Genomic DNA, 20,646 nt, shown 5'->3' on the forward strand with positions numbered 1-20,646 from the left:
TTAAAGTTAATAGATCACACAAAATGTTACATTAAAAAACATAAGAGGTTCCCATATACCACACCCCCCACACCCATTGATTTTTTTAATTGTATTTTTTGAAGATACATAGATCACAAAAAATGTTACGTTCAGAAAATGTAAGAGGTTCCCATATACCCCCCAACCCCCTCACCCCACTCCTCCCACATCAACAACCTCTTTCATCAATGTGGCACAGTCACTGCATTTGGTGAATACATTTTGGAGCACTGCTGCAGCACATAGATAGTAGTTTACATTGCAATTTACACTCTCCCCCAGTACATTCAGTGGGTTATGGCAGGTCATATAATGTCCTGCATCTGTCCCTGCAATGTCATTTAGGACAACTCCAAGTCCTGAAAATGCCCCACATCACACCTCTTCTTCCCTCTCTCTGTCTTTTGGTTGGGGTGTTCAAGCCATTAGTGCTCCATGTTTCCCTGTAAAGGCCTTACTTACTCCCTCCATTTTGTCCTTTGGCTTTCTGTTGCCTTTCAAACTATTGTCTGTCTTTTTACCCTTCCTAATAATCTTCATTTCTACACTCTTTTCCAAGTCTTGTTTTTCCTTTCAGGCTGCATCACTCCCTTTGGTATCTCTTATAATTCTGGTCTTTTCATTTAACACATTCTATCAGTTTTGGTTTGAACTCATCCCCATATTTAAAGGACAGCATTGCTGGATATATAATTCTTGGCTTGGCTGTTTTTCTCTTTCAGTATCTTAAATACATTATACCACATTCTTCACGCCTCCATTGTTTCTGTTATCATGGTTCCCTTGTATGTGATCATTTGCTTTTCTCTTGCTGCTTTAAGAAGCCTCTCTTTATCTCCAGTACTTGTCATTCTGAATAGTAGGTGTCTTGGGGTATGTCTATTCATATTTATTCTGTTTATAGTGTGTTGTCCTTCTTGGGTATTGATATTTATGTCTTTCATAGGGGTTGGGAAGTTTTCACTCATTTCCTCAAATATTCTCTCTGCCCCTTTTCCATTCTCTTCTCCTTCTGGGACACTGATAATGTGTGTTTCTGTGTTTTGCATTGTTACTCATTTCCTTGAGACCCTGTTCCATTTTTTCCATTCTCTCCTCTTTCTGTTCTCCTGTCTTTTTCTGTTCAGATGCTCTGTCTTCAAAATCACTAATTCTGTCTTCAAGCAATTTAAATCTGCTTTTATGTGCCTCTAATGCAGGGGTTCTTAAACTTTTTTGTTCCACGAATCCCTTTGCCAGTCAGGTGAAAACTATGGACCCCTTACCAAGTCCACCCTATACTGTGTATTATTTAATAAACATATCACACCCACACAAACATGTCCCCACAAGAATTTTTTTTTTATTTAAATTCAAACTCATGGACCCCTTGTTAAGAACCCCTGCTATAATTTAATTTTGATCTCATCCATCATGTCTTTCATTCCCATAAGGTCTGTTACTTTCAAATTGTTCTTTATGCCAACCCACTGTCTTAATAGCCTTTATCTGTTTAGTCATATTTTCTTTCAATTCTTTAAATTGATTTAGGAGAGTTGTGTGATTATCACTGATTAATTGTCTTAAATCCTTTCTCTCTTCAGGATATTTGGTTTGATCCTTTGGCTGAGCCTTCTCTTCCTGTTTTCTAGTATACTTTGTAATTTTTTGCTGATGTTTAGGCATCTGAATATTTTGGTGAATTTACTCTGGCCAATTTCTCTCTCTTGCCTACTGCTTATTTTTTTCACTGCTCTTCTTTCATATTTGGTTCAATTTATTCTAAGTCTTTATAATTGCCTAGCTTAAGTTATTAATAACTTAAGCCAGGGACTCACTAATGTGCTGCAGATTTTCTCTCAGGAGTTAGAAAACAGAGAGACGCACAAGTGGTTTTTGTTCATGTAATTTCCATTCAGGCCAGCAGATGGCGCTCATTTGATGCATCTTTCCATGGAGGGGGACCCTCTGAGTCACTGTTTAGGTCTGGCCAGTGCCAGGATTCAAAGCTGGGTCCACTGGCTGAATTCATTGAACAACCCCCAACCCAAAATTTCCCTCCCTTTTTCCTTATAGTAACTGACAGGGAGGGTGATGTCTGTACCCCTCTCAGTCAGCTGCAGTGAGCATGGGGTTCTACCCCAGCTTAATATCTTAGGGTTGGGGGGCGAGAGCCCTTCCTGGCCACCTTCAGATTCATATATTGGTAACAGCTTCTCCCTGTTGCTGGACCTTGGTACCTCCACATCCATGCTGGTTGTCTTAGCCCTGCCACAGTCCCCTTGTAAACAGTCATGTCATTACATTTTCCTCCATCCCTTTGAATGTCCTATATATTTCCTGTCACTGCAATGATATACACACGTTTTCAACATTTATTTTGATTACTATTCACCTTATTGTATGTTTTCCAATTACCACACCTTAGTTTTTTTCTTTCTTGTTTTCACCTCCTATTATTATATTGATTGAGTTTTCTTCATCTACTTTGGTGTACCTACATAGAAGTTATAAACCTTTTCATTTTTCAGTGAATACTATTAAAATTTTAACAAGCTTCGTGATACATTTTTATCAAAGCCTACAGTTAAATATATCCAATTTGTCCCCCAAAAGATAAGAACATGCTTTGCTTCCTAATTTCCTCCATCACCATTGCCAGACAAAACACCTATGTGAATCATGCACTCAGAGATCACTCTTAAGACATCAGGATTTAAAGAAAGAAAGAATCTTGATTGCATTGTGCCAGGCAGGAAAATAGGAGAAAGTTCTCATATTTAGTCTCCTTGAATTGGAGAAACTTTGGGTTTTTATGAAATTCAAACAAAGGAGGGTGAAGATAGCGATGTTGTGAGGTTAGGAAATACTGATTGATTTGTTTAATTAGAAACTCAGGCCTCAGAACCTTGCTGGGGTAATCATCAGATTACAGGTTACAAACTAGATGTAACATCCATTAGGAACTGACAGATTACAGCTCTCTAATATATAAAGTTGTAAATAGTTCAAACCACATAAGAAAATGCTAAACTAGACAAAGTTGTTAATCATAGTTAAACATAGTAGGCCATGATGGAGCTGTTAAGGACTGACGAAACCCATTCCTGCTCAGATAAGAGAATACAAAAGGGGAGAGTGGGTTAGTTAGGAGTTAAAGAATAGCACTTATAAAACATACTATTAGAATCAAAGAAATAAGTTTCAGATATTTGTCCCTAGTTACTTTAAAATTAACATATATCAAGCCACGATTATAGTGAACGAGTCATTTCTACGTTATACTTTAAGAAAACCTCAATATAATAATTCAGTAACTATAGTTGTTTGTGAATTCTCAATACTCAGTTTCATCCCCACTCCACACTGAAATCATTTAGGATTTTATTTCAGAATGCTATTAGTTCTCTTTATTTTTTTAAAAAGAGATCAATAATTATTTAGGCCTAACAGTAAGTTTTTGTTTTGTTCATTACTATTTTATTTTAAGCATTTTAAAATAATATTTATTTTCATTTTGATATATATACCCAAGTAATTTTTTTTCATTAAAAAATACTGAAATAATTTTCAGAAAAATATTTTCATTTTGTCCTCATACTTGCATGCTACTTTGGCTGAGAACAGAATTCTAAGTTCAAATTTGTTTTGTTGAATGCTGGTTCCTAATTATTACCCAAACAACTCTTTTTATAAGGCAAAGTTGTTTATTGAGAAAAGGAGAAACAATACTTCACAAAAGCCTTAAAGAGAAGCAGATGTGGTTCAAGCAGTTGGGCACCCACCTACCAAACTGGAGGCCCCAGGTTCAGTTCCTGCTGATGCAACAAGATGACACAATGAAGAGACACAGCGAGGAAATACAATGAGAGATACAACAAGTAGTGAGCGGAGGTGGCTGAAGCCAATGCGTGCCACCCTCCCACATGGGAGGTCCTGGGTTCAGTTGCTGGTGCCTCCTAAAAAGAAGAAAAGTTAACAACAAATGCACAAAGAGAGCAGATAGTGAATGCAAACAACAAGGAGTGGGGAGAGAAGTAAATAAATAAAATAAATCTTAAAAAAAAAAAAAAAGGAGCCTTACAAGTACTTCAGATGGAACAGGACAAAGTGAACTATTTACTGAGATTTTGAAGTCTGGATTAAGACATGTCTTTCAGTGTGGGGATTTAATCAAAACTGGGTAAAGATCAAGATATAAAAGTTTAGGATTGGTGAACATATCAAAGCATGATTTTGAGGTAAGAGCTTTAAAGGGTCTGGAGGTGTAAACTGTTGTTTGATGGTTTTTTATCTAGGAGTTGATGGGTCTTTCAGCAGTTTCCTAGAATGAACAACAAAGTTGTTTGCAACGTTTATCTTCCTGGGCAGAGTCTCCTGGAAGAAAAAAGTTATGTTGTTGAAGACAATGGAACAGTAAAGTTATGTTAATGTGGCTGTTTAGGTTATTTAAATTCTCAATTTCTTTCTAATCTTTAAAAATATTATTTTATGATCATCTCTCATATAGTATCTCTGAAGAAGACATGTTTATCTGACTCGTGCCTTTAAATTTGTTTTCTTTTACATTTCTAACTTTATTGTTTTTCTGTTTTTCCTTATAATTCAGGAATATCACCAGAATGTGCCTCTTTTTAAATTAATTTCTGAATCAATATTTCATTTCAAAAGATGCATGGGTGGGAGGGAGTTCTCCAGGGCATGCACATGAGGTATGTAGATAGGTTTGGATGTTCTTTGGGGATTGACATAGATTCACATAGGAGGTAGTTTCACATGACAGCTGAGGGAGTGCTGAGTTCCTAGCCAGGGGAGCTCTGTCACACTCCCCAGTGGAGCAGCAACAATCCCCAGATATATTCTTAATGAATTTAAGACTGATATGTAAAAATAAATAAAGCAATATAAGTATTCAAAGAAACTAAGTGAATCTTTGTGTTGAAAATTTTTCTCATGATGTTAATGATAAACTGTAAAGCAAAAGAAAACTTCTGTATGAAAAAGACACCAGCATACCAATACCAAAACATACACTGTTGGCTCATATTAACCGTATCTTAAATAAAAATGTCTGGATATTTTTCATCTTCTCCATTATAATCAACTTTTAAAGCTAAATGCAGGACTTTACTATTATAATTAATCATGTAGTTTCAGTCTAGTATTTCATCTTGGAAAAATTAAAGTATTAATTTTGACTTTGATAGTGCTAGCATTTCAAAGCCAATATGTATTATCTCCTAATTTTACATATTTTTACTATCTTAGCAACTCACTGGTCTCATTGGAAAAGTGCAGATTACATTAAAGGAGGATTTAAGGAATATGCATTCTGCATGGATTAAGGCTCTATTTGGTCTCATATATATCCTTAATTTAGAATAACAACAAAAAATATCAGAGATCTTAAAAGAAAATTCTTCTGTGTTCTTGTCATTCTTGATCATTAGTTAAATTGCCATAATCAATGACTGAATATAAATAATAGAAATAAAAAATTTTGTTTGTAGGTATATAAATAAAGGGGTTGAAGATTGGAACTACCAAATATTTTCTCTGTGGGTGGTATCTCATCCAGGACAAGTGGTACTCACTGTGGTAAGTTAATGCTGCTTTGATGTATATATGTAAGCAATTTGTGGCTATATTGCCAAGAAAGAATATATTTAAAAATAATCTGTAACTTACTTTCAAATGCATCAGAAAATAAGATGGACAGCTGACTGAATATATGAACAAATATGTAATAAACCTGATATAGTATAAGTTACTTGTAGAATATAGGTGGTGGTTATATGGGATTCACTGTATAATTTCTTCAACTGTCCTATAGTTTCAATTTTTTCATTTAAAAATATTGAAAGAAAATAAACCATATGTTACTCCCCTGTTATATCACTGTATTCTATTAGTTTTATATTGCACTATATTAGTATTCTATCACTGTCATTAAAATTTTACCACAAACTTGGTGGCTTAAATTAACACAGATTTATTGTTTTATAGTTCTTTAGTTTGGAAGTCCACCACAAGTCTCATTAGGCTAAAATAAAAATGTCAGCAAGGAGGCTTTCCTTTCTGAAGGTTGTCGGGGGAATCCCTTGCTTTGCCTTTTTCACCTTCTAGAGACGGCCCACATTCCTTGGCTCATAGCCCAGTTCCTCCATCTTCAAAGCCAGCATGTTGCATCTCTCTGACCATTCTTGTGTAGTCACATCTTCCTCGGCTCACAGCTGGGAAATATTCTCCAATTTCAAGCTCATGTGCTTAGATTGGGCCTACCTGGTTAATACAGGATAATCTCTCTATCTCAAGGTCTAATTTAATCACATTTGCCTAGACTCTTTTGCCATGCAAGGTAACATAGTCACATGGTCCAGGGATTAGGTTATGGGTGTCTTTGTGGAGGGTGGGGCCAGGTATTATTCTACCTGCTACATGTGTATTTTCTAAAGCTATTCAATGACTTTACAGAGTTCAAAATACTAAGAGAAGGGAAATTAGGGGAATGGGATGTGAAGAAAGTCAAAATAGGCACTTCTTTTTATGAAGTAATGGTTGAAGTCAGGAAAATGGTGAAATTTTCTTGGCAGACAGAGTATCTAGAATAAGAGAAGACAGGCACGGAAAGGCCCTAAGGAACTTCAACATTTAAGGAGTAGGCAAAGGAAGAGAAATCTGTGATGAGGAATGATAAAGAATGGCCAGGGAAAAAAAAGGGAAAATTATGAGAGCTATCATGGAAGTTAAGGGAGGAGAGAGGCGTTTTGTTTGTTTGATTTTGTTCTAGACAAAGTGAGTTGTCATCATTTTTAAATGCTCTAGACATGCCCCAAAACTCCTTTATGTCAGTCAGTTATGAGGGTCAACACAAACCTTGGTGACAGTAGATTTCCTGGAATGATGAAGATAGAAACCATATTGCCATGGATTAGCATTATCAAGTATTTTTAAGCATACTTTACCTTATAATTCTCTCTTCAACTTAAAAATGTCACACTTTTTTACTTTGGTTTGACCCACCACAATTTTCAAGTCTCTGTTAAGATTACTTGGGATTGTTGACACAAATTATGATTATCAAATCTCTACTCAACTGAATGTTGATAAAATACTGTAAAATCTTAAACTGAAGGACTTGAAGAACATGTATAAGTTGTTGTTTACAAAGGCAACACAAATTATAAGGAATCAATTTGCACATCTCTGAGGTTTTACAAGAATTCAAGAAATTAAATAGACTCTGTAAAGAAAGCCTCTTCCCCAGAGCCCTGGTCCTCCAAGCACGCTTAGCAATAAGCTACCTGTGTTCCATTTCCAGAAGTACTTCAACTTCAGTCATTGAACGTACTTTTGCCAAAGCTTTTCCACATCTGCCCTGCCTCCTGCTGATTTCCCATCCCAGGGTGCAATGTGCAAGTCCCCTTCCCTTGCACTTTTGCATATGTTAGATGATTAGGAGTTGCCTCTGAGTGACTGTAAAAAGAATCTACGGGGAAATGAGGATGATAAGATCTGCATGCATTGGCCAATAAGGGAATCTCAATATGGCTTTATCCAAGCTATATTAATTGAGAATTTCTCTCAAATTCTAGCAAATAGTGACCTATAACTTCACTTCCCAGTGCTGTTGTGATTTTGTATAAATTTTAAGTACCTTTGTGGCTATTTTGGTGGATATTTGAAATATAGGAATTTAAATATAGCTGTTGACTATCTTAATTTCAGAAGCCCACATTTTAATATTTGAAGTCTTAAACTCTAACATCGTATACTTTCATTATCCTATACTCACTGAAGCCTCAAGTTGGCTCTTTAATTAGCCCTTAATCTTTCAGGACCCAAACTTCACTTCCTTCTTTACTTGCCCCATCACTTCAGTGATTCTCTTGCTAATACTTTCAACTCATTTGCTACATTTACTTTCTGCTGTAACTAGATGAAAAAGACTAAGTCCTGGAGTATTTGATATATTCCATATACTTCTTCACTGGAATTAATAAGCAACTCTAAAGAAAATCAGTAGCAGATTATTGCTACTATAAATTCACATTCTCTGCTTTAGTTTAGTATTGCTACTGTAATAACAAATTTCCACAACTTTAATGGCTTAAAATAACAAAGATTTATTATCTTACAGTTTCTAAGATCAAAAGTCCAAAATGGGTCTCACTGGTTTAAAAATCAAGGTACTGGCAGGACTGTCTTCCTTTCTGGAGGCGCTAGGGAAGAATCTGCTTTCTTGCTTTTCTCCAGTTTATAGTGGCTGCCCGCGCTCCTTGGTTTGTGACCCCTTTCCATCTCCAAAGCCCCCAATGGCTGGTGGAGTCTTTCTCACATTGTATCACTGATTTTGACTCTTCTGCCTGCCTCTTCCACACTTAAAGACCTTTGTGATTACATTGGGTCCAATATAGATTATCCAGGATAATCTTTCTATTTTAAGGTCAACTGATAAGCAAACTTAATTCCATCTGTAACCTTAAATTTCCTTTGCCATATAATATAACCTTCAACCTCAGTTGGACTAGTCTTTAATCACAGTTGGACTAGTGATAACTTCTGACAAAACTGATAGTTCTTAACCCATCATCCAACCTTTACTTTAAAAATCTTTTCACTGAACACTCTAAAACCCAGTTCTATTGTAATTAGCTCCCCTGTATGCTAGCCTCTTTACTGAACGTATCCCTTATTTCTTTTACCAAATCCTAGCCTCTCAAAAGGATACCATATTTCAGTAGCCCAGTCAAATGGTTGCTGATCACTGAAAGAGGGATCTCTATCTACTGCCTTTCCACTTCTGCTTCCATTTACGCTGAAACCTTGTGCAATCTGTCTCCGCTCCCCCAGTGTTATGAATACTGTTCTCAACAACGGCTTTCTCTCGTTAACTTCAGTGGACTCTTTTCTGTTTTTGTTTCTTATTCATTTGAGTGCTTATCTTACTCAACCCCTCATCGTCTTTCAACAAAGTTGATCCCCACCTTTGGTATGAATTAGGAACTTTTAGCTTCAAATGTAAAAATAATAGCCAAGAGTCTGTGAAAAAGGAAGTTGCTGGCGTTGACTCTCCCATAATGTCAGAAAAAAAAAAAGATGGGGGTGGAAATCTTTCTTTTCTCCCCCACCATTCTTCTATTGCTTCTGTTCTCTTGGTTGAAAAAAGGCTGCTGAATCTCTAAGCCTCATGTTCACATTCCAAGTAAGGAGAAAATAGAAGGACACGTGGTAAAAAAAGGTCATGACAGTCATGTCTCTTCTTTATCAGAAAAGATTTTCTTTCCTAGAAGTACCATCCAGAAGGCTCCTGCTTACATTATAGTACCAAACTGAGTCTGATGCCACCCTTAGTCCATAAACTACATAAAAGAAATAAGATTACCACTACTGATTTAACCAATAATGATTCTCTCTTGGGCTCGGAGAAGAGCCTACTCTCTTTGAAATCAAAGACTCTCTGATACTACTTAAATAAACTGAAGTTATTTTAGCTTCAGGAGGAATGGAAGGAAGCAGGTGTGGCTCAACTGACAGAATGCCTGCTTACCCTGTAGGAGGTCCAGGGTTCAATACCCAGGGCCTCCTGGCTCGTGTGGTGAGCTGATCCACACGCAGTGCTGCCACATGCAAGGAGTGCTGTGCCATGCAGGGGTGCCCCCTGCGTAGAGGAGCCCCACATGCAAGGAGCACGCCCCGCAAAGAGAGCTGCCCCGTGCAAAAAACACAGCCCACCCAGGAGTGGTGTTGCACACACAGCTGATGCAGCAAGATGACACAACAAAAAGAGGCACAGATTTCCGGTGCCACCTGACAAGAATACAAGTGGACACAGAAGAATACACAGTGAATTGACACAGAGAGCAAACAACGGAGGGTGGGAGGGTAGGAAGGGGAGAGAAATAAAATAAATAAATCTTTAAAAAAAGAGGAATGGAATTTAAATAAGCAATGGACAATGTTTTCCATACTCATACTCTCCCTTTTAAAATATTCTCTTCCCTTAGATATTTTATCTTCTAAAAATAGCTGTTCCACAGGTTTCTCTTATTTTAAAGAAACTCTTCACTAGTCCCCTAGTACACTATCTCTGTGAAATTATCAATATTATTTGCATATTACTTATTTACTAGCAGAAATTATCATGCTTATTGACTTGCATGGTTATTCTTGTCTATCCACACTGAATGAAAATATCTTTCACATATACATTTTTCCTTAAATCAGTAGCTCTAAATTTTTTATCTTGGCTTTTCAGAATACATTTTATATTGTGAGCCAGAATAATTAATTAATTAGATAACTAAAACAAAGTTTCATAAAACTCTTTCCTTTACTGTGAATAATGGATGGATAAATTCTCTATTTTTTAAATATTCTATTTTTTTCTTTTATGAAATGTGGGTCAGACCTTGATTTTGTGATCCAATAATAAGCCATGACTTGAAGTTTGAAAATTACTGTCTCAAGAGAGCAGTGCAGTGGCGTTTGGACCAGTCTTTTCTGTGGCATGCCCCCTGACTGTGACTCCTGTTTCCAGGTCCAGACTTGCTACTGTCAAATTCCCAAGCCTCAATCTCTAGCCTAATATTGACATGTTGATTGTCAACCCACATTATTTGTCAAGAAAGTGAGAATTTCTGTTGCTGGCAGGCAAAAACACTGACTGGTAAATTAGGTTTCCTATGATGACTCAAGGAAACATAGATCTCAACAGACCTATAACAAGCAAAGAGATTGAGATCAGTAAGAAAAGCCCAGAACCAGATTGATTCACAGGTGATTTTACCAAACATTACAATAAACATTAACACTGATGCTGCTCAAACTGTTCCAAAAACATTTAGAAACTAGGAATAGAAGGGTAGAAGGAAACTTCAACATGATGAAGGTTATATATGAAAAACCCACAGCTAACATCATCCTCAATGGTGAAATACTGAAAGCTTTCCCTCCAAGATTAGGATCAAGACAAGGATGCCCACTTCCACAACTGTTTTTGAACACTGGCCAGGAGGTTTTAGCAGTGCAATTAGGCAAGGCAAAGAAATAAAAGGCATTCAAACTGGAAAGAAAGAAGTAAAATATCCCTATTTGCAGATGGTCTGATTTTATAAAGAAAACCCTGAAAATTCCACAACAGAGCTACTAGAGCAAATAAATTCAGCAAAGTGGGGAGATGGGAGTACAAGAAGAACACATAAAAATCAGTAGGCTTTCTATAAACTAGTAATGAACAACCTAAAAAGGAAATCAAGAAAAATATTCCACTTACAAGAGCAAATAAAAGAATCAAATATCTTAGGAATAAATTTAACCAAGTATGTAAAGGACTTAAACAAAGAAAATGACAAAACATTGCTATAAGATATCAAAGAAGACCTAAATAAATGGAAGGACATTCCATGTTCATGGTTTGCAAGACTAAATATTTTTAAGATGTCAGTTCTTCCCAAAATGATTTACAAATTCAATACAATCTCAATCAAACTCTCCACAGCCTTCTTTGCAGAAATGGAAAGGTAAGGAGTTATGAATAGTCAAAGCTATTTTGAAAAAAAGAATGAAATTGGAGGATTAATGTCCCAATTTTAAAACTCATTACAAAGGCACAGTAATCAAAACAACATGGTACTGGCACATGGACATATAGACCACGTGAATCAAATTTATACTTCAGGAATAAACCCTCGCATTATGGCTAATTGATTTTTTTTAACAAATCAGTTTTGTTGGTACATATTAATAAAACATAAATCCATCCAAAGTATACAGTCAGTGGTATTCACTGTAATCACATATTTGTACATTCATCACTTCAGTCATTCTTAGAGCACTTTCATTATTCTAACAACAATAATAATAATAAGCAACAAACAAAAAAAACCTCATCACCACTCAATCCCTTGCTGTCTATAGCTGTTGTTCTTTTTCTTCTCTCTACACTAACTGATTATTGACAAGGGTGCCAAGGCCACTCAACTGGAAAAGAATTGTCTCTTCCACAATTGGTTGTAGGGATATCCATTATATTAGTCAGCCAAAGGGGTGCTGATGCAAAATACCAGAAATTGGTTGGTTTTTATAAAGAGTATTTATTTGGGGTAGGAGCTTACAGATACCAGGCCATAAAGCATAAGTTACTTCCCTCACCAAAGTCTGTTTTCATGTGTTGGAGTAAGATGGCTGCTGACATCTACGAGGGTTCAGGCTTCCTGGGTTCCTCTGGGCCCAGCTCCTCTGTTTTCTTCACAAGGTCAGCTGTAGACTATGAGGCGAATGACTCTGTCTCTCTCCCTGGGACACCAGCTTCAGCATCAAACTCCAACATAAAAACTCCAACATTAAAAGCCCTCAACTCTGTCCTTTGCCATGCCTTTTATCTGTGAGTCCCCACCCACCAAGGGGTGGGGACTCAACACCCTAATGATGTGGCCCCGTCAAAGCCCTAATCATAACTCAATTACACTTAGGTACAGACCAGATTTCAAACAATCCAATATCTTTTTTTGGAATTCATAACCATATCAAATTGCAATATGCAAAGGAATGATGGTGGACCCCTAACACATGCCCCATACAAAAATTAACTCCAAATGGACCAAAGACCTAAATACTATAAAACTTCTGGAAGAAAATGTAGGCACACATTTTCAAGAGCTGGAGTTAGGCCATCGTTTCTTAGGTTACAAAAGCACAAGCAACAAAAGAAGCAATAGATAACTGGGACTTCACCAAAATTAAAAACTTTTGTCATAGACGGACTCCATCATGAAAACTAATACAAGCTAGAGAATGGGAGAAAATTTTGGAAGTCAAAGAACTTGAAAAGATGTTTCTCCAAAGAAGATACACAAATGGTCAAAGGCACATAAAAAGATGCTCAACATAACTTGCTATTAGGGAAATGCAAATCAAAACCACTGTGAGATACCATTTCACACCACTAGAATGGTACAAATAAGAAAACGAGAAAGGGGAGATGATGCTGGATATATGTAGAATGTTTAATAAGGTCAAATATAAATAGGTGGTAATGATAGGACTTGATGGTAACACATTATAATGAATGTAACAAACACTTGATTTATGGATGTGATTGTGGCTGAAACAAGTAGTCTAGGAAGATTAATAGTAGCAGGAGGACAGCTGGAGGATAACATTGGGATGTATAGCAGTGATTTGGGCAGTAGATGAGAATTGTGGTTAATCATCTAAAAACAGGAATGATCTATTACAGGTGTTAAGAATGTGGTGCAACATGGGAAAAATATGACTAATATAATTTACGGTCTATTATTAACAATGTTGCAATGTTTTATAGCAAAAGCAATGCTGGGGGGAAGTGGTTGTGGTTCAATCAGTTGGACTCCCGTCTATCATACAGAAGGCCCTGGGTTTGCATCCTGGGGCCTCCTTGTGAAGCCAGGCTCGCCCGCACACGCTGTGGAGAGCGACTGGCCCAGGCGCCACGGAGTGCTACTGGCCCACAAGCACTGCGGAGTGCCACCCGCCCACAAGTGCTGTAGAGAGCCGACCCAGCAGGTGACACAACAAAAAGGGAGACAAGCAAAAATGCAGAAGAATGCACAGCAAATGGACACATGAGAGCAGACAGCAAGCAAGCTGCAAGGGGGTGGGGGGGATAAATAAAATAAAAAATAAATAGACACAGAAGAATGCACAGCAAATAGACATGGAAAGCAGACAGGAAGTAAAATGCCACAAAAGGGGGGATTAAAAAAAAGCAGTGCTGGGGGAAGTGGACATGGCTCAAGCAGTAGAGCTCCCACCTACTGCATGGAAGGTCCTGGGTTTGGTTCCTGGTGCCTCCTGGAGAAGATGAGCAAGACAGCAAGCAGGCATGATGGGCTGGCATGATGGGCTGGCGTGGCGAACTGAAGCAACAAGATGACACAAGAAGACACAAAGAGGAAACATAATGAGAGACACAAAAGAGCAGGGAGCAGAGGTGGCTTAAGCAATTGAGTGCCTCTCTCCCACATGGGAGGTCCCGGGTTCAGTTCCTGGTCCCTCCTAAATAAAAGATGAGCAGGCACAGGGAGCATACAGCAAATAGATACAGAGAGCAGACAGCAAGTGCAAACAACAAGGCAGGGGATAAATTAAATAAATCTTTTTTTTAAAAAGCAATGATGGTACTATATTAATGCTAAAGGTAAAAAAAAAAGAATATAAGGTTTGGTTTTGTGAGATATTAATATGATTAACCATTTTTTCTCCATTTTATCCATTAATAAGAAGACCTTGACTATGTCATTTAATCAATCTGTGTTTATCTGTTTATCTTTCTGAACACTAGATGAACAATTGAGTTAGTAGATGGAATTAGATGAAATAAAATTGCCTGAAAAAGAATTTGTTAGGAGTAATGTTTCCATAACTTTTTGAGCTGCCTTTTTTATGTTCTTTTATTTTTTTATTTGACATAAAGTTTACCCAAAAAAATTATTTGTTTATTTCTCCCACCCCTCACTGTGTTTGTTGTTGTGTACTGGTCTTCTCTCTCTCTTTTTTTAGGAGGCATCAGTACCTGAACTCAGGGCCTACCATGTGTGAAGGAAATGCCTAATTGCCTGAGCCACCTCTACTCCCTTACCCAAAAGAATTGAAAGCAGAGAGTCAGAGATATTTTCACACTGACATTCATAGCAGCATTATTCACAATTCCAAAAGATGGAAGCAATCATATGTCTATCAATCGATTAATGAATAAATAAAATGTGATATATACATATGTGGCAGCTTGATATTATTTATGAATTCCAAAAGGAGATATTGATTATGTTTGTAAACTGGTCTGTTCCTCTGGGCATGATACCTTCTGATTGTACTAAATTCAACGGTTTTACATTTACTTGATTATGCTAAGATTGGAATTTTGATTTGACCATATCATTAGGGCATGGAGGGTTAAGTCTCCACCCTCTTGGTGGGTTATATAAACAGACACTCAAAGAGAACACACTGGCACAGATATATGAGAATAGAGAGAGCTCCGTAGACACAGCAGAGGAGAGAACTTGATCCCAGGGTCCCCTCGGAGAAAGATGGGCCATTCGCCTAATAGCTTGCAGCTGAAGAGACCAGAGCCCTGAGCAGCTAAGAAGCCCCAGAAAGAAATGAGCCCTCCAGACTACAGCTGAGATCAGAAGAAGCTGGGCCCATGGATCCTTAACAGAGAGAAGAAGGCTGAACCCTTGCAGACATCACCCCCATCTTGCTTCAACATGCGGCGACAGACTTTGGTGAGGAAAGTAACCTTCAGCTGGACTCTTTAGGACCTTGTAGCTGTAAGCTTTTACCCCAAATAAACATGCTTTATGAAAGACAACAGATTTCTGGTACTTTGCATCAGTACCCTTTGGCTGACTAATACAACACACAATGGAATATTATTCAGCCAAAACAAGGAATGAAGTGCTGGGACATGCTACAATGTGGGTGATCCTTGAAGACATCATGTTGAGTGAAATGTGCCAGGCACAGAAGGATGAATATTGCATTATCTCACTGATACGATATAATTAGAATGAACAAAATCTCAGTGTCAGAAAGTAGGATATAGGATACCAGGGGCCAGAGTGAGGTTAGGAAATTGGGTGTTAATGCTTCATTAATACAGAGTTTTTATTTGGGGTGATTGAGAAATTTTGGTAGTGGATGGTGGTGATGGTAGCACAACATTGTGAATGTAATTCACACCACTGAATTATATATTTGAATGTGGTTAAAAGAGAAAATTTTAGGTTGTATATCTGTTACTAAAATAAAAATTTTAGAAAGAAAACCCATAGGCTTGAACGACACAAACAGTGAACCCTAAGGTAAACTAAGGACTCTGGTTAATAAAATTATAATAATATTTTTTCAGAAATTGTAACAAAGGTGTCATATTAATACAAAGTGCTAATAATAGGGAACACTGTGTATGTGAATGGCATATATGAGAATGTTGTATTTTCTGCCTGGTTTTTCTATAAAACTACTTCCCTAATAAAATATTATATTAGTAATTAGAGGGAAATTTTAATATTCCTTCTTTCCTTGTCTCTCTTTCTTCTCCTTCTGGAATTCCAGTAATGCTATATTGGTATGCTTGATGGTCTCCTATTCTCTGTTCAGTTTTTTCAATTCTGTTTTCTTTCTGCTTTCCAACCTGAATCCATTTCAATTGCCTTGTCTTCAAGTTCACTGATTCTTTCTTCTGCTAGTTCCAATCTGCTGGTGAACTCTCTAGAAAATTTTTCATTTTTGTTTTTTTTTATTGATTTTGTAAAAATATTACATTAAAAAAAATATGAGGTCCCATTCAACCCCACCACCCCCACCCCACCACTCCCCCCCCAGCAACACTCACTCCCATCATCATGACACATCCATTGCATTTGGTAAGTACATCTCTGGGCATTGCTGCACCTCATGGTCAATGGTCCACATCATGGCCCATACACTTCCACATTCCATCCAGTGGGCCCTGGGAGGATTTACAATGTCCGGTGATTGCCCCTGAAGCACCATCCAGGGCAACTCTAAGTTCATTTTTGTTTTTGTGGTCTTCAACTCCAGTATTTCAAAAAGATCATGCAGAGGTAAAAGTAGAGTACAGGGTTCTCTCTGTTTTTCCAGAGCCTGAGTCTTTTCCTGGGATTGTGCTCACTCATGGCCTTAGGAATTCTCCTGTCTACTCCCTCTACTCCCTATGAAATATACTTTACCCCCACCTTGGTGCTCTATTATCTTTTCAAAAATCTAATCCTTTGTCCCGGGAACCTTTAACTTAATTGTTCCTTACATTGCTTTATCTGTCCTCAAGCCATTGTGCCTGCAGGGCAAGTCTGGGGATGGCGAGTCAGAGAATAATTTTCTGGTTATTTCAGGCTGCTGCCTGATAGACTGGCACCAACATACAGGTACCTTCCCCCTATATGCACAGAGTGGTTACTCTGCTTTCCCAGAATACCTCCCATGCCATCCCATTCCCTTACGAACTCTTCTTTCTGTGTTGGTCAACAATTGTTCTTGCTTTCCTGTCTTCAGGTCTCTTTGACTATTCTTTCCTTCTGACTGTTGCTTTCCTTATAATTTCCATTATTTGCTTCAGTGTTCTTTCTCTTTAGCTTCAGGTTTCCAATTAATCATTCTTTATTATCCTAACAAACCTACTTGAAGTTGCACAGATCTGGTATATATGGGAAGAGATAGCATCAAAATATGGATAAAATAACAGAAGTTAATATACATTCTGAAAGTTAAGATTACACACTTAACATGTTGTAAGTATATATATGATTTCTGAATTCCACAGAGGAAATAGTATTAATTTCATTCTTGGAGTTTTCTACTATTGTTACTGTATGCAAGTTATTACTTAGGCTAGTGATGAATTAATGGATTAAGAATACAAGGTTAAGTGTAAATATTGGAGATAAACATATTTTCAGTTATTAATGAAGAAAGCCCCCATAGTTATTACTCAAAATTCAATCTTCAACCCTCAAATATGTACAAATGTGTGGACTTTCTCTTTCACACATGCAAAAATACACTCACACATAACACATACACCATGTAGATTTCATTAATACATCTGTTTTAACTTACAATAAAATTATGCTTCAATTATCATATTTTGAATTTTTCAGAGCCAGATCATGTTTTATAATGATTGTATGCAAAGTTTTTTGAGTTCTCATTCAAGAGAAGAGTTGGAAAAAGTCTATTCTGGAATGATATATCATCTAGAAGAAGTTGCAGACATGGTGGTGCTGGATACTAGTAACTATCGAACAAAAGCGGTACTCGGGGCATTGCTTACCCTTTATGTTCACTGTAGAGATATAGTGAGAAATTTACTACATAAAAATATCCTCAATGCAGATGATTTTGAATGGACAAGGTAGGTACATTTAAATTATAACTCTAGATAAAATGTCTTCTCACCTTTCTCTAGATAAAACACTTCTTTTCCTCAAGTTTTGTCAAAATGAAATTCCAATTTTCTGGAATTTAAAGAAATTTTAAGAAAACTGCACCAATTTGAGTACTATATTCCTGTGCTTTCTTCTTTCTCGTTTCCACTGTCATTTCCCCTGATTCTTACTTCTTTCTGCTTTATCTACCTGGCCTGGCTATGCTTTTCTATTAACTGTATTTTCCTTTATTGCCTTTGAGCCATAGGGGCAGTTAGTAGTTTTCAGTGGTGGTATCTCAAGCATTTTCTTTTCCCTGTGCTCTGTCAGTCTGGAACAGATTAAGTTGGAAAATAAACCAGAGAACATTTCCAGCCAATCCCTTAACTCAAAACACTTCCCCCACCCAGAATCAATTAGTGAAATATGAAAGTAGAGAAAAATAGAGGCTGCTGACCTTGGTGAGATGAGAGCAAGCATAAGATTCCCATAATAAATGTAACTTTTCAAACTTTTGAATTTATTTTATTTCTAAAGCTTTCTTCTGATCATGGGAAGCAAGTTGACCTGCCTACATTATTTAAGGTCTTTCATTTTCAAGAAAAGTTCATTTTTAAGACATTCTGCAGTTAGCATAAATTTCCTTTCATCAGAATGACACTAGGGAAATGGAACAGAAAGGTATGGTTGACTAACGCCACTGTTAAAAAATATATACATTTTACATGTATATTTTATTTTTTATTTTTATTATTATTTTTAAAAACCATAGTTTGTTTCATTTTTCTTTAAAAGAGAAATAGATGGCAGCAAGGCAGGAAGGAGGGGAGAGTCTCAGGAAAATATGGGCTCATAGAAAAAAAAAAACAAGATCAGGGAAAAAAAACTTAAAAACCAAAAAGCGGTCTTCCTACCATCAAACACTCTGTCCCTATCCATGGCATGGGCCTTGGTCTTGGTCTTGGTGGGTTCCCGCACTTCAGCCTCCTTCTACACTCCCTGGAGGAGAGTTTGTGTCTGGGCTCACCCTGACCTCCTCTCACTGTGACTCCTGCATGGTAATCCTCAGCCACATCCTCAGACATCAAGGTGCTTAGATGCAGAGAAAGTGGGTTCCTGGATGAGTCTCTAGGGAGGGTGCTGCGGCTCTGGAGGGATGAGCTGTAGTACATTTTCCCATCATAACACATCTTCCCAATGTATTGCAATTCCTTTCCGGTGGCTGCAGATCCAATCCAGAGACAGAACAGGTGGGAGAACTTGTCTAACGAGGGCTTCACCAGGGCCTCGCTCCTGCAGCTGCATCTGGGGCAGGACACCTTTATGGCTTGGCTCAAGGTCCTTCATGAAGTTGCATCAAGATGTTGGCCTGAACTGTAGTTGCCTTCAGGTTGGACTATAGCTGGAGAAGCTACTTCCAAGAAGGCTCCCTCTCTGGGTTGGATTGTAGGTGCTGGATGGTTGTGGGATGTCTGCATGTTCACCGTAACTTGAGTCCATGGTGGGTATTGGACACCCTTCCCTGGGCTCAATAGATTTCTGCTTGATCTCAGTGCAGGTCTCAGTGCAATTACCTGTATACTATATATTTGATATATATCGGCATGTTCCTTTTATCACAAAAGTATAATTGTATGCTTAATTGACAAAGAAAATATGCCATGTTTATGAATAATCACCCTGCAAAAAGACTAGTATAACATTATTACTTTCTATTAGCTCCCTTTAAAAGTGAAGATGAAAAGGTGTTATGATGATATTTGGAAAGTAAACTAGGAAAGAGAAGATTCTGATGAGACTCTGTGAATGTCTCTGTGAGTCTAGGGCCATCGTTCCCAAACTGTGTGTCAAGGTGCCCCAGGGCACCAAAGGGAATTGACAGGGTCACTGCAAAATATTCTAAATTTCTGAAGAAATCACAGAGATTGACAATTTCTGTTGGATACCAAGCAAACTACTAGCTAGGTAGTTCACAGTTTTTACATTAGGTCTCATTTCATACCTTTCAGTGACTTCTTATCTTGGCAAAACTGGGTTTTTGGTGGTGGTTCTTACTAAAGAGCAAATATTGCATGAAAATACATGTGATACAGAAAATTAGGTTGATAGTATCCAATCTGATTCTAAGATTTGAGAAGTTTATATTGCATCACAGGCACATATCCCATTAGTAAATAACTAAGGTTATTTAAGAGTGAAATAAAAAATATTTTCTTTCAATTTATTTGTATAATATTTTCAGTCAGACTGCTGAGTCATTAAGACAGTAAGCTGTCTTGGACCAAACAATTAATAAAAAGAACTGTTAGATATTTCTTTTGGCCTTGGGGTATCATAAAGGAATTAACAAGATATTTAGGATACCATGAACCAAGAAGGTTTGGGAACCTCTGTTCGAGAGAAAGAATAATAGAATGGCTAATGCTCTAGAAACTGTTTTTCTATGTAAATAATTATTTAGTACTTGAAACTTAAAACAAATGCTAGTTCTTTAAGATAGCACTTTATGATAGCAGAAATTGAAAGTGGACTGAGAGATGAAAGTCAAACAAAGATGAAAACCAATGCCAGACTGAGACCTTAGTAAGCATAAATTCTGAAAAGTTATTATGCCTTCTTCCACTTGTGATTCAAAAATGAAATAGCACTAAAGTATTAAAAATGTTTAAGGATGATTTTGCCCATTATGATGCCCATTATGATGCTATTTTAA

The 20,646-nt window shown here is 37.2% G+C and overlaps 1 protein-coding gene across 1 annotated transcript in view; it reads left to right on the plus strand.

The window, feature by feature from the left end:
• The window catches only part of DNAH14 (dynein axonemal heavy chain 14), a 499,447-nt gene that overhangs the window by 173,392 nt on the left and 305,409 nt on the right, over window positions 1-20,646 (plus strand). The window contains exons 28-29 of the mRNA XM_058275282.1: window positions 5,511-5,598; window positions 17,667-17,920. Coding sequence (XP_058131265.1) covers window positions 5,511-5,598; window positions 17,667-17,920 — 342 coding nt within the window. The remainder of the gene's footprint in view (window positions 1-5,510; window positions 5,599-17,666; window positions 17,921-20,646) is intronic.

The sequence above is a fragment of the Dasypus novemcinctus genome, chromosome 13 (assembly GCF_030445035.2).
Source record: "Dasypus novemcinctus isolate mDasNov1 chromosome 13, mDasNov1.1.hap2, whole genome shotgun sequence".
NCBI classification, from domain to species: domain Eukaryota; kingdom Metazoa; phylum Chordata; class Mammalia; order Cingulata; family Dasypodidae; genus Dasypus; species Dasypus novemcinctus.